This window comes from Pleurodeles waltl, chromosome 8, assembly GCF_031143425.1.
Source record: "Pleurodeles waltl isolate 20211129_DDA chromosome 8, aPleWal1.hap1.20221129, whole genome shotgun sequence".
Taxonomy (NCBI): domain Eukaryota; kingdom Metazoa; phylum Chordata; class Amphibia; order Caudata; family Salamandridae; genus Pleurodeles; species Pleurodeles waltl.
Window position 1 is genome coordinate 1,301,718,392 of NC_090447.1, and position 15,902 is coordinate 1,301,734,293.

Here is a 15,902-nt window from a genome sequence, read left to right on the forward strand (position 1 = left end):
GTTTTTTCACAACACCTGTGATTAAAGGTTCCTTGATTGATCCAACAGAATTGCCCCAACTTCCCTCCTCTCTCCAGGAAGCACCAGCCCCAATGTGGAGCTTGAATACAGTATTAACACAGTTGGCGACAAAATCATTTTGAGCCTATGCACAAAGCAGAGCTGCCTTTCTGATGGCACTCACATTGCTTCGAAGAGTAAGTGAACTTCAAGTTGGAACCATGCATACAAATTCACACGGACAAGGTAGACCTCAGGACAAATCCTCAATTCCTACCTAGGGGGGTGAGCAGATTTCACATCAACCAAAACATCTAGTTGCCAGTATTCTTTAAGAATCCACTGAAAAAACTGGAAAAGACATTACATACTCTTGATGTAAGAAGAGCGCTGATATACTACCTACAGGAAACCAAGCAGTTTCGAAAGGGGAACCATCTGTTAGTTTCATATGCCAAATCCAGCAAAGGATTACCCGTCACAAAGGGAACTATTGCACGATGGATTGTGGAGACAATACAAACATGCTGCACCTCAGCTGCCAAATATCTAACTCATTGCCCTAAAGCACATTCAACAAGAAAGAAGAGCGCAACACTAGCATTCATGACAAATGTGCCCATAGGCACTATCTGCTCAGCAGCAACATGGACATCCCCATACATATTCACCATGCATTATTGTGTGGACATACAAATGCATGAGGAAGCTTAAGTGGGACAGAAGGTACTACAGCACCTGTTTGCGAGCTCACCATTTCACCCCAGCCAACCCAAGAAAGGGGAAACTGCTACCTAATCTAATGCACAGCATGTGAATCCAGAAAACGTTTTATGCTGCAACATAAAATGGTTACTTACCAGTAATAGTAGTTTGGCAGCCTGAAGAGTTTTCTGGATTCACATGCAACCCACCCCCCTCCCGGGAAATGAGAACAAGACAAACAGGTGGTGAAGAGGTCATATAGAAAGATAAACTATTCTAAAAAAAATTTAAAAAAGAGAAAAACAAGAACGGGAAAAGAATCTAAAGATGGCTTCCACGCATAGGAACTTCCAGGCGCCATCTGACACGGGACGGACCAAGCACCAAACGGCGGTCGACGACGCCCAAAAGGAGAGGGGGAGAGGGGATGGAGCAGACAACAATTCCAGACCCAAACACTAGATGGCGGAGTAATGCACAGCATTTGAATCCAGAAAACTCTTCAGGCTGCAAAACTACTCCTACTGGTAAGTAACCATTTTGCTTGATGGCATGTGTGGTTGTAGATGCACATGCCCTGCGAACTTGACCAGCTAGTGTTTGGTCCAGGAGGATGCAAGCTGATTTTCTTCGAAAATTATTTGGAGTCATGATGTATAGTGACTCCTCCTCTTCTTGCTTGTAATGCGCATGGGCATCAAATCCATTGTTAGATTGTTTTCTTCTGCTGCCTGGTCATATTTTCACCGAGCTCCAGTTCAAGACCATCTTTTAGGCCCCTTCTGTTCAGGAAACCTTCCTAGTTCGTCGGTATTGTTCATTAAGCGTGTATTTCCCGTCTATGTTCCGGAACCGAAGAAGCTCTGTTGGAGAGACCTGTTTTGATAGAGGCCCTTCAGGCTGCCATTTTCCTTGATTCCATCTTCGCAAGCATTAAACTAATGGAAAAGATTCCTTCGCGTCTCTGACTGAAGTGCCACGCAAAGTTCCTGTGGACCGACCAGCACCAGGTCTGCAACATCAGCCTGTCGCCGGAACATAGAGAGGTGGACTGCAAGGCCTGCCAGACTTTCAGCTGGAAAAAGACCCTCCAAAATCGGAAAGCCCATTGAGAAATGCAGAGGCACAAAATAAAGGACACACCAGATATTTTTGGACTCCAGGATACCATGTCCAACCCGGAACAGGAGCAGGAACTTCAAGGCCTGAGCTGCTGAGGAAAAAGCCTTATCAATTGAGGATTCAGACTCAGAAGTCGACACAGTGCTCGAAATGCAGCAGGTTCCTCCGGGTCAACCAGCCATGAGTAAAAGACCCCCTGCTCCGACTAAAAAGTCCTCCAGCACAAAAGCGAAGGCTATCGAGTCGCCACTGCCTTCGGGCCATGGCAGGCACTGAATCTCATTTAGACTCCCCTCCATCGAACTAGTCTCCAAAAAGCAAAACTAAGCCGTCCACTTCGATACAGAGCCAAACACCATCAGCCTTGGCACTGACAACTTGTGCATCCCACTCCGCACCGGCTATTTTGGCAGCGAAAAAATTGACTACCTCAGCACTGAAGGTCTAGAGCGCCTCAGAGCCGGAAGGGCTGAAAATACAGAATCGGAGTCGACAACTTCCCTCGAGTCTATCCTCCAGAAAATGAAGCAACAGCCCCATGCCAGGCATTCCCAGCTTCATATTCAGCCCCAAACGGGGTGAATCTTGGTCAAAGCTGTCATCACTAAACCATCTAAATGACAACTTTTGAAGAGGCTCTTGACACATCTATGCCTCCAACCAAGCAAAAAAGAATGGATAGAAACTCAGATGATATTCGCCCACCTCTGCCTACATCCCCACCACCAGTCACTCCACCACCACCACCTTCTCCTTCTCCTTCTCCATCTCATGAGGAACCTCTTGATATCACCCCACAGGGATCACTTCACTCATTATCTGACACTTAAGACACAGGGGATGATAATGTGCCTTTTCACACAGACACAGACCCTTGTTTGCAGTATGATATTAACCCAGATGTAGACACTGACCCAGGTGTCTATCCAGCTAGGCCAACCTCTCCCCCCCCCCCCCCCCCCCCCACACCATTAGATTACTTTCTGTTTGAGACACTCGCATTATCTCACAGGACCACACAGTACCTGCCCATGCTTAAAGGCATGATGAAGCATGCGGAAGATATCTTTCAGGGTCCTGCTTGGGCACCCACAATCACTCCGCGGGTGGAAAAGAAATACAAGGCTTTCCCATCTGATTCAGTTTTTATTAAAGATCAGACACCTGCAGATTCTTTGGTGGTATTTAACGCCAGGAAAAGAGCTAACTCACAAGCTGCCCATGATGCTTTGCCTCCAGACAAGTGGAGCAACCTCATTGATGCTTCTGGCAAGCGAGTTGCTGCTCAGATGGCTAACCATTGGGGTATCGCCAATGCAAAAGAGCTGCTTGCTAGATTCGATCGTGCCCACTGGGACGAAACAGAGCAGCTTCTCCAGTATCTCCCAGAGGAGCACAGAAAAAGGGGACAAAAGATTATTATTGAAGGTCAGTTAATTTCTAACAATTCTATTTGCTGTGTTGGACTCAGCGGACACAGCAGCAAGAGGTATAAACACTAATGTCCTCTTACGCAGACATGCGAGGCTACGCATTTTGGGTTTTAAACAGGAGGTATGGCAAACAATCGTAAATGTACCATTCATCAAAGAGCTCCTTTTCGGCCCTCAAGTTGATTAGGCGCTTGAAAAGATGAAGAATAGTGAAGTGGCCAAGTCCATGGGAGCGCTCTAAACCGCTGCCTGTTGTGGTGCTTTTCATAAGCCACAATATAAAACAGCCTCCAAAACCTCTACACCAGAGACTTCATTATCCTACCACATAGGCCATCTCCATTCATCTCCCTCAGAGGATTTTATATGGGTTCCTGTAGAGGAAATAACAATAGAGGACGGGGAATAACAGCCTCCCCTAAAAGCTCTTCCACTGCCTCCAAGCAGTGATTCACTTGACCTTCCCTCCGATTATCAGCTGTTTGAAGGAGGATGCCTTCAGTTCTTTCTGCAACACTGGTAAAATATCACAACAGACCAATGGGTGTTAGATATTATCCAACATGGTTAATGTCCGAAGTTCAATTCCACACCTCCAGACATTCCCCCTCGCACCCAAGGACTTTCACAGGAACATGTCACTCAACTCAAACAGGAAGTGCAGGCTTGACTAGGCAAATAAGCCATAGAGCCAGTCCCTCTGTGACATCAGGGAATAGGAGTATATTCACCATACTTTTTCATACCCAGCAAGGGCTGCTCCTTAAGAGCTATTCTAGATCTCAGGCCTTTAAATCATTACATCAGATCAGTGCATTTTCACATGTTCAAGATGTAATCCCACTGCTTAAAAAAGGTGTTTTTTCTTCTCGTTTTTTATCTGCACTAGATTTAAAGGACGTCTGTTTTCATATTCCCGTACATCCAGCACATCGCAAATACCTCAGATTTGTGATAGCAAGAAAACAATACTAATTAAGAGTGCCCCCTTCAGGGTTACAACAGCACCAAAAGTGTTCACAAACTGCCTCGCAGATATCGCAGCTCACTAGCATGGTCAGAAAATGTATGTCTTCCCATACCAAGACGACTGGCTCATCAAAGCCAGTACCCTCAATCAATGTTTGCATCACACTCCAGTCATAATAGACTTGCTGCATCATTGATTGGAAATTCACAATCAATTTCCAAAAGTCACACCTAAATCCACTTCAGATACATCCCTATGCATGGGCCGTTCTTAACACACACTTAGGAATAGCCTACCCAAATGCAGTAAGAATACAAAGTTTTCAGGTGCAACTCTGTCATTTTCATCCTAATCACCGAGTCACAGTAAAATGTGTCATGAGACTTCTAGGAATGGCTCATCCATCAATGTCAGAGGCTGTAAGCGCCAGATGCGAATCACCGGACGTGCACACCCCCAAGGAAAGGTCACCAGTAATGGGCATTCGTCCAAAAGTGTCTTGCCCATGTATTCAGAACGTGTACACTTACTCACCAGGTCCCTACTGCCATAAATCGTCTGTCCGTGTACGTAGAGCAGGAAGAGCTGAATAGTGCGAGTAATCCTGCAAGCATGGATGTAGGGCACACCAAACATTCACTGCCTGTATGTTAAATGCCCATTGTTGCAGTTGCCTGGTGTTAGTGTGTGATTGGGCCCCTGCTATTGGTGGAGTCGATCTATCACTCACAAGACCAGGAACGTAATTAAAATCCCCACACCAGAATACCGGAGAGCACAGGAGAGCGGCTGTTAGGGAGGCATAGAGGTTGTCCCACATACGTTGCATACAATTTGGCCAGTGTGAGGGGCTCCCCTTCTTTGGTACCTTCCAGAATAATATAGCAACACTCAGTGACTATCAGGGATTACTCTACTGCAAATGGGATTCTGGGGGCCACCCTTACCAAAACCCTCCTGGCATAAGCATAGTAGGCGTTGCTGTAGAGAATACCCTGCCAGCATTTTGCGCAGCTTGGCTAGTTCAGCGGCTGTCAACTGTGTTTCTTGGAGACATGCGAACTGTACCCACGGCATCATAGGTATGAATGAATCTGGTAGCACACCGGAGTGCCCAAAGTAGGGCGAAACAGGACACCAGGCACTGGGAGCCCAGTGCACAGCCCTGCTTCACTGCAGGAAAAGCACTTAGGGGGTTGGCTCCGGATAATTGAAGGTGGCTGTCTGAGGCTCGTGCTTAAGTGACTTTCCTGTTCAGAGACATACTACTAATAAGTTGGGAGTTGGGAGGAATTATGCTGCACATCCTAAAGATGTGGGCTGGACTGATTGAGGGTGGAAATGGATACAAAACTGTTGTAATGTTGTTTTCTGTTGCACAGTGGAATCACCAGTGTTTACCTGTCTCCTTCTCTGTGTGACACTGTATGACGCAGCTGTATGTTTTTGGTAAAATATAAATAAAGTTTAAAAAACAAAAAGTGACTGTCCCGGTCGCCATTTTAGACACACCTTTTTAATAGTTTAAGTTCTGCTTAACATTATAGGCTTCATAAGTATATTAATCTTTTAAATAACCTCTTGCTAGCTAGATTGAATGGGGAGTAAACATTACTTTTTCTTTGAATGTATGTCATCACTAAAATCCCTAAATTTATTTGAATTGGTTTTCTTTTTAAAATAATATAGGGCTTCCAAAAACGGTCTCAGCTTTCAAATTGCTGGGAATGTTTGTTTCAAGTTTGACTTATTGATTATATCACAAATAGTGGCTGCTCAGTAGTGTTTTATGGATTGATGAGGCAACCTAAAAATTGTCTGCTGCATCAGTAGGAACCAGTGTCTCAGAGGTGCTGACTTAGATAATTATTACAGTTGGCATAACAGATGGCTAAATTGGCTTGACATAGATAAGTTATTCATTAAACGTTTTGTTTGAATTATTTCTATAATCTATTATTTGCACCTATTTCCACGCGTCCCCCTGAAATGCACAAGAAAATCATGAGCACAGAGAGGCACTAGCCAGTGATGAGCTATGGTCTCTGGATACCCTACGGAAGCCGTCCTGTTCAGAGGTCGCCGCGAGAGAATAATGGCCTTCGCTTCCCAGTAAAACCAGCCCTCGCCATAGTTGCTCAAGACATGGAAAAAGCCTTTCTCCCAACCTACCATTTCAAAGCTTTTTGACACCAAGCAACTGGCACCTAAGTCTGTGTTTGAGTATCGCTCATACCTCTCATGGTGGTTTCCCTGGAAGAGTCACATGAACATGGAGGCTATATCTTTGGGGTGGCCTTTGACGTCTGATTTATCAATTGCTGTCCACTTCATTTCGCCTTCTCTATGGCTTTGCACGAAACGATTAGTCAGTTTTGCTGTTGTTTGTTTGCACACGATGTTGCTTCTGTGCTTGTTGATTTTAGTGCCGACCGTCCTAGTTTCCTGCCCCATGTATCGTCGCTGAGGCAAGGGCTGATCATCAAGTAAATCACTCCATCACTTTTGCTATTTGTCAGACTATGTAATTCCCACAGTTGGAGATCAATTTGTGTGCAGTGTTCAGAGAATAGGCAAACCACACAGGAGCTGCTTGGATAGTGACCTACAAGTTTTGGGTAAGCTCCATAAAAGGGCCAGGATTAAGGGACCCCATTTCTTAGGTCGTGGATGACCCACGATGTGTTTCAAGATTTGGTTGAACTCCGCACACACATTCATCTCAAATTTAAGACATCACGGCAATTGCGTAGTCTGACAAATCGTAAGGTAAATAGTTATGTATTTGTTTTTCTGTGTGTTTTTTTGTGCATGGCGGTTTTTAAACTGAAGTGAGAGACGTGGAAAGAATTTTAATGAGCAGATAGCAGTGCACACGTGTCAGTGAATCAGTGTTCAAATACCACAAATCACCCCATCTCACCCCCCTGCTCACCTTCACTTTCTTGTGAGCTGCGATTCAGTTGGTTGTAAGCAGAATGTTGTACTTTGTTAATTAAAAGCATCTGGTCTTCGTGAGCCTTTCCTAACTCCAGTTCTGTATTTTTAACATTACCATTTAGGATGCTAAAACTTGCGGATTTGGTGGAAGCTAGCCCAGTAAGAATCCTGCTGCCCGAATGTAGCCACGGCGCTAGTCAGTAATCAAGTTTTCAACTGTGCCTTTCCGCACAGTGAATTGGAATATTTCCTGACTTTCTGCAATTCTTATGTAATGGTCCAATACCCCTGGGTTTTCTGTAACAAACTGTTTCTTCTTGGCAGAAAATCAGCTTCGCAACACGGTCAGAGAGCTGCGTACTGGAATTCCTAGATTTCACCACAGATTAATATCTTGCACATATCCTTGTTTTGTGCTTAAGGTGGTGTCAAGTTCTTTCTTCACACAGCTAAACCGTTTGGCACATTTTCTTTCCCAGACTGGATGATATTGTTGCTCAAAATCAAGTTCATAAGCTCGACGTGAGAAGGGATTTAAATAAAAACGCTGTTGTATTATGAATTGACAGAAGTCTTTCCCCCAGAAAAGAGGGCTCTATGAACAGGTTGCCAGTGCATATATATATATATATATATATATATATATATATATTTTTTTTTTAGAATAAAGCATAATTAGAATACGCATGTCCAAGTCTGTTGCTTTCTTAACTCTATGGCTGTTCATTCTTTGTGCCTGTGGCCTCTCATGTCCTCCATTAAATTCTCAATTTGTTGTTTTAACATTAACTGAGAATAATAGCGTTCCTGGGTGGCACTTCAGATCGTTGCAAGTTACCAGTCTTGCAGGGTGGTAACCTGGCATAAACTCCATGTGTTCTCTAAATCAGGTTTTTATTGGACTTAAGTTTAGTTATATAGTTGCTTCATCTATTTTCTGAATAATCTGTATCTTTTTTCGAATTGGGTATTTTTTTGAATTTGCTTTTCAAGATGTGGCTGTAGAGAGAGGGCATTTAAGGAAGAGCAAGTGCTTTTGCAAGTCATTTTAGTTATTTCATTACATTTTCTCACGATCAATCCATGCACCTGCCAGTCATAATTTCTCCATTTACACTAGCCAGATTTTTGAGTCTAAAAGCCTCTGATGGGTCACCTCCAGTCTGCAGTATCAGAGGAGAACATGGTGACATTTTTTATTTTTTGCTGTGGAAAAGAGGCCCTGGGGGCCTGCACCTGTAAGGCTTAATTTGTGTTAATCCATTAAAAGATTTGTTTGTGTGATGTTTTTTTATGACTAGACAGAAACCACATTGCACCAGATTAGTGGTGTGTCTAAGTACTACCCACTCCAACTTGCATTGTCGGCTGTTGGGATCCTTATAAGAAATTATATTTGATGACAACATCTTCTTAGACAGTTAATGGTTTAATAATGCACCTTCTGCAAAAGTATTCGTTAATTACATGTCAAAGGCTCAAGTGGCATCTGCTGCTTGAACGTCACAAAAACTCGCCTGAAGTAAAATTAAATTACAATAATAATCTGGAGCAGTGATTCCGTTTTTGTTGTTTAATAGAGCAAACCGTAGTGAAGTTAGGCCGGAGGAATGTTGTATGAAATATCTCTTATTGAAGCACACGAACAGGGAATGAAGTAGTTGCTACTACTGCACTCAGAGGAAGGTAGCAAGCAATATGTTGAGTCATAATGAATATTTGGGGTTAGGGATAATGTTGCGTAGGGGGTGTTTGTATCTCCACAAAACGAAGGAAATGGGTCAGGTGAGGGTTGGTTAGTACTGACCAGAGATAGCAATTTACAACATGAAACTTGCAAAATTCAATGTTTAACTTGCATAAGAGTCTTTGAAGACCACTCAGCTTTTCATGTTTCTCAGATTGCAAATCCGAGAACAATCAAGTTGGGTTTTAATAATGCCTGTGATCAGTGCCTATGGGCTCCGTGCCATTCCTATGAGCTAACAAATTAACAGGGAGAGCTGAGCCAATGGTCTGACTTGGTTTAAAGACCCAGAGAATAAAATGTAAAAATTAGTCTCTTAAAAAATCAAAAGTGTATTTTTTAACATGCAGAAGCATTTCACCTTAGTATATCGTATTGTATCACTGCATTTATTAAAAGTGATAGTTTTTGTAACATAAAACGTAAACAGTTGTGCATTCACCCTGACACCTCTGCCCCATTCACAATGCCTACTGCAGTAAAAGTCCAAAATAGTTGCAAAAGGAAATGACCCAGTACATGCCAAACAGGGACCCTGTGTTAGACGGCACCACAGTTGATTTCTCAACGACTTTCATACTGATTTTATTAACCTATGTTTGAGAGTACATCCTTGAACTGTTCTGAGCATCTGATAAATCAGTTATTTGTTCATTTATAATCCTGTAAAGCGCTCACCTACCCACAAGGGTTTCCGGGTGCTAAGCAAAGCAAGAGCAAAGATTGCCAACTTAATATAGCCATGTCTTCAGGCCTTTACGAAAGGCAAGCAGTGAAGTGCAGTCTCTGAGGGATTTGGGAAGGGACTTCATATTCCTGGGCCTAACACTGTGAAAGAGTGTCTTCCCATCCGAGTCAAGTGAAATTTGGGTACAGTATAGTTCAGTGACTCCTAGAAGGGCTGATTTAGTGCTGTGTCCGGTCCTAAAACCCAACAGAGTGATGCTGAATCTCTTGGGCCTCTACAGAGGATGTAAGTAGTGCATTCACATGCTTCTCCAAAATTTTGGCGAGCCCAGGTAGCGAAGAAAAAGGTAAAAAATTCGACCAGATTGACGAATCGATGTTAGTTTTTTTTTTAAGAGTGGAAGAACCCTAACATGCTTCCAGCTCTGTGGAACCATGACCCTCACGCAGAGAGGTGTTCAAGAGATTCATCACCACCTGTAGTAGTGCCAGATCCAGCAAGCAAAGCTGAGAGTGTGGTACTGGTTCCAAGAGGGAGCCTGATTCAATGGATTGTAAGATAGAGGAGAAAGTAAGAAGGTCCGGGGGGGGGGCCAATGTGACACAGCAGAAATGCCATCAGATCTCCACACACTGTCATTATGCTCTTGTTGTGTGTAATCAAGGGTTGGCAAGCAACAGCTGAGTCCCTAGATAGTCAGTTGTACATAACATCCTTGGACAGATTTAAAAACGGATGTCTGCCACCTTTTTAAAAAAGAAAAAAACTGAGCAAGCTTCGTGCACTAAATCTGAGAAAGCGAGGGAGCAAGGGACACATTGCCAGGATCAGAAAGTTATCTAACCACCTTAAAAATCATCTTAGGACAGTTGTGAGCATTAGTGCTTTATCAGAATAGAATGAGGCATGGGCTGTTCTCCACTGTCCATGATAGTTTTTTTTATCGCTAATATGTAATTCTTTTTGGGCTCTTCATCACACAACTTTCTCCAGTCTTTCTAAACATTTGCATCGTTTTTTTTGCAGTCGAAGCAAATCTTTGAACCAGGGAGCTGGAGGAAGAGATCTAACTGAATTAAGTGAGGGAGGTGGCAAAACAACAGCCCGAGATTTATCAATCCAGCTATCTATAATTACCTGATCTTGATCAGTATTCTGGGTCAAAACAGGTTTAGAGCGCAGAAGCTGCAAATTTAAATCCAGAACATCCATTTTAGTCTAGACCTGGGATATAGGGACTGTTTTGTTCAGCTTTCTCAGAGGGCTAGCCAGGATCCGAATAGCGAAAGGAACAGCTAAGTGGTCTGACCAGACCAAAGGTATTGGAGACTCTGTGATCAGATCTTTTATATTGGATCCCAGAGATGGCCGGCCTCATGGGTTAGGGCCTACCTGCATAGGGCCAGGTTCAGAATTCTTAAGTCCTCAATGAAAGTAGATCAGAACTTAGTTTCACACTGCTGTATGAAGAGGCTGAAAAATATCTGACTCTGTCCCACCCATTACCAATTGTCTCTAACTCGTTCCTGGTGTCTCTTTTGCACAGACTTTAATTTTCTGTTGTAACAGAAATATGACAACCATGGTCCTGTAAAACGTTTCAATAAAGTATTTTTTCCAGTTATATAGGAAATGTTGGTATTTGGTGGTTACCTCAAAATCTTTTCTTGCAACCATTTGTACCGTCACAAAAGGCCAGTATAATTTTCTACTGCTGAGGACATTGTATAAACACATCTGACTGGCCTTCTATGTTGGATTCCCATTTCCGGGTGTTCTTCAATGAGTTGAGATTTGTGAGTTGAGCTTAGAATATTGTTCCTGGGCAGATGAATCAATCAATCAATCATATTTATACAGCGTGCTACTCACCCGTGAGGGTCTCAAGGCGCTGGGAGGGAAGGAGGGGAGGGGACGGGGGGGGGTCACTGCTGCTCGAAGAGCCAGGTCTTGAGCTGCCTCCGGAAGGCGAGGTGGTCCTGGGTGGTCCTGAGGTGGACGGAAAGGGAATTCCACGTCTTGGATGCCAGGTAGGAGAAGGATTTCCCACCTGCAGTGGTTCGGCGGATGCGAGGGACGGCGGCGAGAGTGAGGCTGGTGGAGCGAAGTTGACGGGTGGGCGAGTAGAAGGTGAGGCGACGGTTGAGGTATTCAGGGCCCTTGTTGTGGAGGGCTTTGTGTGCGTGGGTGAGGATCCTGAAGGTGATCCTTTTGTTTACGGGTAGCCAGTGCAGGTGTCTCAGGTGGGCGGAGATGTGGCTGTGGCGGGGTACGTCGAGGATGAGGCTGGCAGAGGCGTTTTGTATTCGCTGAAGACGTTTCTGAAGTTTTGCGGTGATTCCTGCGTATAGGGTGTTTCCGTAGTCCAGGCGGCTTGTGACGAGGGCGTGGGTCACAGTTTTTCTGGTGTCGGCGGGGATCCAGCGGAAGATCTTTCGGAGCATGCGGAGTGTGAGGAAGCATGAAGACGAGACAGCGTTTACTTGCTTGGTCATGGTGAGAAGGGGGTCCAGGATGAATCAGAGGTTGCGTGCGTGGTCTGAGGGGGTCGGTGCGGTGCCCAGGGCCGTGGGCCACCAGGAATTGTCCCAGGCGGAAGGGGAGTTTCCGAGGATGAGGACTTCCGTTTTGTCTGAGTTCAGCTTTAGGCGGCTGAGTTTCATCCATTCTGCGACGTCTTTCATTCCATCCTGCAGGTTGGTTTAGGCGGTGGCTTGGTCTTTGGTGAGGGAGAGTATCAGCTGGGTGTCGTCGGCGTAGGAGATGATGTTGATGTTGTGTTTGCGTGCAATGTCGGCGAGGGGGCTCATGTAGACATTGAAGAGAGTAGGGCTGGGCGAGGAGCCCTGTGGGACGCTGCAGATTATCTCTGTGGGATCCGAGCGGAAAGGCGGGAGGTAGACTATTTGGGAGCAGTCAGAGAGAAAAAAGGCGATCCATTCCAGGGCCTGTCCTTGGATACCGGTGGAGCGGAGGCGGGTTATTAGGGTGCGGTGGCAGACGGTGTCGAAGGCAGCCGAGAGGTCGAGGAGGATGAGGGCAGCTGTTTCTCCGCTGTCCAGCAGAGTTCGGATGTCGTCAGTGACTGCGATGAGGGTGGTTTCCGTGCTGTGGTTGGCCTGGAATCCGGATTGAGAGGGGTCGAGCAGGTTGTTGTCTTCGAGGAAGTTTGTCAGTTGTTTGTTGACGGCCTTCTCGATGACTTTGGCCGGGAAGGGGAGGAGCGAGATGGGGTGGAAGTTCTTCAGGTCGCTGGGATCCGCTGTGGGTTTCTTCAGGAGAGCGTTGACTTCCGCGTGTTTCCAGCTCTCGGGGAAGGTGGCAGATGCAAACGAGCTGTTAATGATGGTCTGGAGATAGGGGGCTTTGTTGAAGATGTAATGTGGGCAAGGGTCCGAGGGGGCACCGGAGTGGATGGTGTTCATGGTAGATTTGGTCTCTTCGGTCCTGATGGGTGTCCAGGCGTTGAGGGTGACGGCTGGGGCTGTGGGTTCCGTGGTGGTTGGCGGGGTCTGTGGACCGAAGCTGTCGTGTAGGTGGTCGGTGATCTTTCGATGGAAGAAGGTAGCAAGGGAGTTGCAGAGTTCTTGTGAAGGCGTGAGTGAGTTGGAGATGGCGTTGGGATTGGAGAGCTCTTTGACGATGTTGAAGAGTTCTTTGCTGTTGTAGGTGTTCTTGTCCAGTCTTTCTTTGAAGGATGCTCTTTTGGTGGCGCGGATCGGCTGGTGGTGTTCGCGGGTGGCGATTTTGAGGGCTGACATGTTTTCTGCAGTGTGATCTTTGCGCCAGGTTTTCTTGGATTATTTGAGGGCGCCTGTGAACCATTGAGGTTTCCTGGTGTTGGTCTGTCTTGGGAGGCATCTGAGGGGGGCGAGGTTGTCAGCGCAGTTGGTGATCCACTGTGTAAGGCTGAGGGCTGCGTTGTTGGCGTCGGAGGTGATGGTAGGTTGGTTGTGGTTGAGAGTGGAGAGTAGCTGTTCTGTGGAGATTTTGTTCCAAGGTCTGCGTGAGATAGGTTGTGGGCGAAGGTGGAGAGTCTTGCGTCTGAAGGTGAAGTGGACACATCTGTGGTCGGTCCAGTGTATTTCGGAGGAGTGGCTGAAGGATACGTGGTTGCTGGCGGAGAAGATGGGGTCGAGCGTGTGTCCGGCAATGTGGGTGGGGGTGTTCACCAGTTGCTTGAGGCCGAGGTTGTCGAGCAAGGTGGTGGTGTTGGTGTCATTGTTCTGCTCTAGGTGGAAGTTCAGGTCTCCGAGGAGGATGTAGTCTGGTGAGGCTAGGGCGTGCGGGGAGATAGTCTATGATGGATTCGCTGAAAAGGGCGCGTGGTCCAGGGGGCCTGTAGATGAGGCATTCATCCATATCTCAGTGATGAAGGCGACGTCCGGTGCGGTAGAGTCCAGGAGGTCCCATAGTTCAGTGGCGGGCTTGTGGACAGAGCGTGCGTTGGTGAGGATGCACTTGAGGTGGTTATTGGCGTGTGGGCCGGTGGGCGGGGTGCAGTCGCGGTGGAAGGTATACTTGCAGGTTTGACATACGAAGGGTCCATGAGTGCGTTTCGGGCTGGCTAGGTAGCAGGTTGTAGCACGTCCCGGGTTGAGTGCGTGGAGGGAGGCGGCGTCGTAGCGGAGCTGCGGGGTTTGTGAGCGCTGGGGGCCAGGGGTACTGGCGCTGGGCGCGGGCGGGCGCAGACGGGCTTGCCTTTGGCGCGCCAGCGGCGCGGCCGCCATAAGAGGGAGGTGGGCGAGGGGGAGGGGTCTGCTGGGGACAAGTGGGAGGGCGATGAATGGGAGCGGGGGGCGGGGCCGCACGGGTGGCAGTGGCGGGAAAGCAGAGGGCAGGGGCGCGGGGGGGGCCGAGAAAGAAGGGAAAGTTGGAAAAAAAAAAGGGAAAAATTCACCGGAGATGGAAGAGAAACGAGGAGCTAGGACAGAGACAGAGAGCAGAAGAAAAACGAAGGACTATGGACAAGGGAGAGAGCAGAAGAAAAACGAAGGACTATGGACAAGGGAGAGAGCAGAAGAAAAACAAAGGATTTTGGACAAAGACAGAGAGCAGAAGAAAAACGAAGGACTTTGGACAAGGGAGAGAGTGCAGAAGAAAAACGAAGGATTTTGGACAAAGACAGAGAGCAGAAGAAAAACGAAGGACTTTGGACAAGGGAGAGAGCACAGAAGACAGAAGAGAAAACGAGGGGCTGGACAGGGGGAGCGCAAGGGAGCACTTACGGTCTGCTGAAGGTGGCAGGAGCCTGGGCAGGTGGAGCTGCAGTGGCGGGGGAAGCGACCTACCCTAGGGTCAAGGGTCGCTGAATGATCAAACTGTCTAGCACACAGCCTCAGGAGACTAGAGACATTTCTCCTGGGATTCTTTCTTTTCAGCTATTGTTACTAACTTAACTAACCTCAAGCCCCATGTCCACTTTGAAAGGTAATCCATGCTCCGTTGAGGCACTTTAATGTCTAGGAATCCTCTCTCCTTTCGTATTTAGTTGCCCTAGTTCAACTGCACGCTGCATGAGCTACTCCAGGTGCATTATGAGGCTTTCTCCCGATGTGATGTGCAGCTTGGTCAGGAAGTTCAGAGAAACCCACCTGGCCTATACTGTCTTCTCCATTGTGTTACCTCAGTGGCTAATCTAAATCAGTAGGCATTCTCCCATTATCAATGCATGTATCAACCGTCTATTGGAGAAATAATTATTTATTTTTTTTCTTTTTAAATTGGGGGAGGCTGGATGAGAGTTTTGCTGTGTATGACCATCCACATGGTCCTTAGCAATGTAAGTTAACATGTATAGAATCCATTTCACATACTTTGATTTTACCTATTCATAGATGTGTTGAAAGATAAATTGGAACGTAAAGACTATGTATTGAATTCATTCCTGAACTAAGAGCCCTAACATTCGCTTACTATCCCACAACATTCACGTTCTATCCCACGTTCAGGAATGTAGCTCAAATGTCTCGATTTGAACGCGTCCTTTACCTTTTGTTGAAATATATTTAATAGGAATGGCTTTCAGTGAATATGGAGTTTGTAATTATTTCGTTGTTCCTGGGCTTACTTTTTCAGTTGAATAAAAGTTGTTTTTGTGCCTTTACTTTTCAGCTTGATAAAGACGACATGGTATACATGGAGGCCTATGATAAGCTACTTGAATCCTGGTTAACATTGGTACAAGATGACAAACATTTCCATAAAGGTTTCTTTACGCAGCATGCAGTTCAAGTTTTTAATTCCTACATTCAGTGCCATCTTGCTGCTCCTGAAGGCACAAGGAATTTGGTAAGC

At 46.1% G+C, this 15,902-nt stretch overlaps 1 protein-coding gene across 1 annotated transcript in view; it reads left to right on the plus strand.

The window, feature by feature from the left end:
* XPO4 (exportin 4) overlaps positions 1 to 15,902 on the plus strand; it is a 517,538-nt gene that overhangs the window by 270,956 nt on the left and 230,680 nt on the right. The window contains exon 10 of the mRNA XM_069202267.1: positions 15,720 to 15,896. Within this exon, the coding sequence (XP_069058368.1) occupies positions 15,720 to 15,896 (177 nt within the window). The remainder of the gene's footprint in view (positions 1 to 15,719; positions 15,897 to 15,902) is intronic.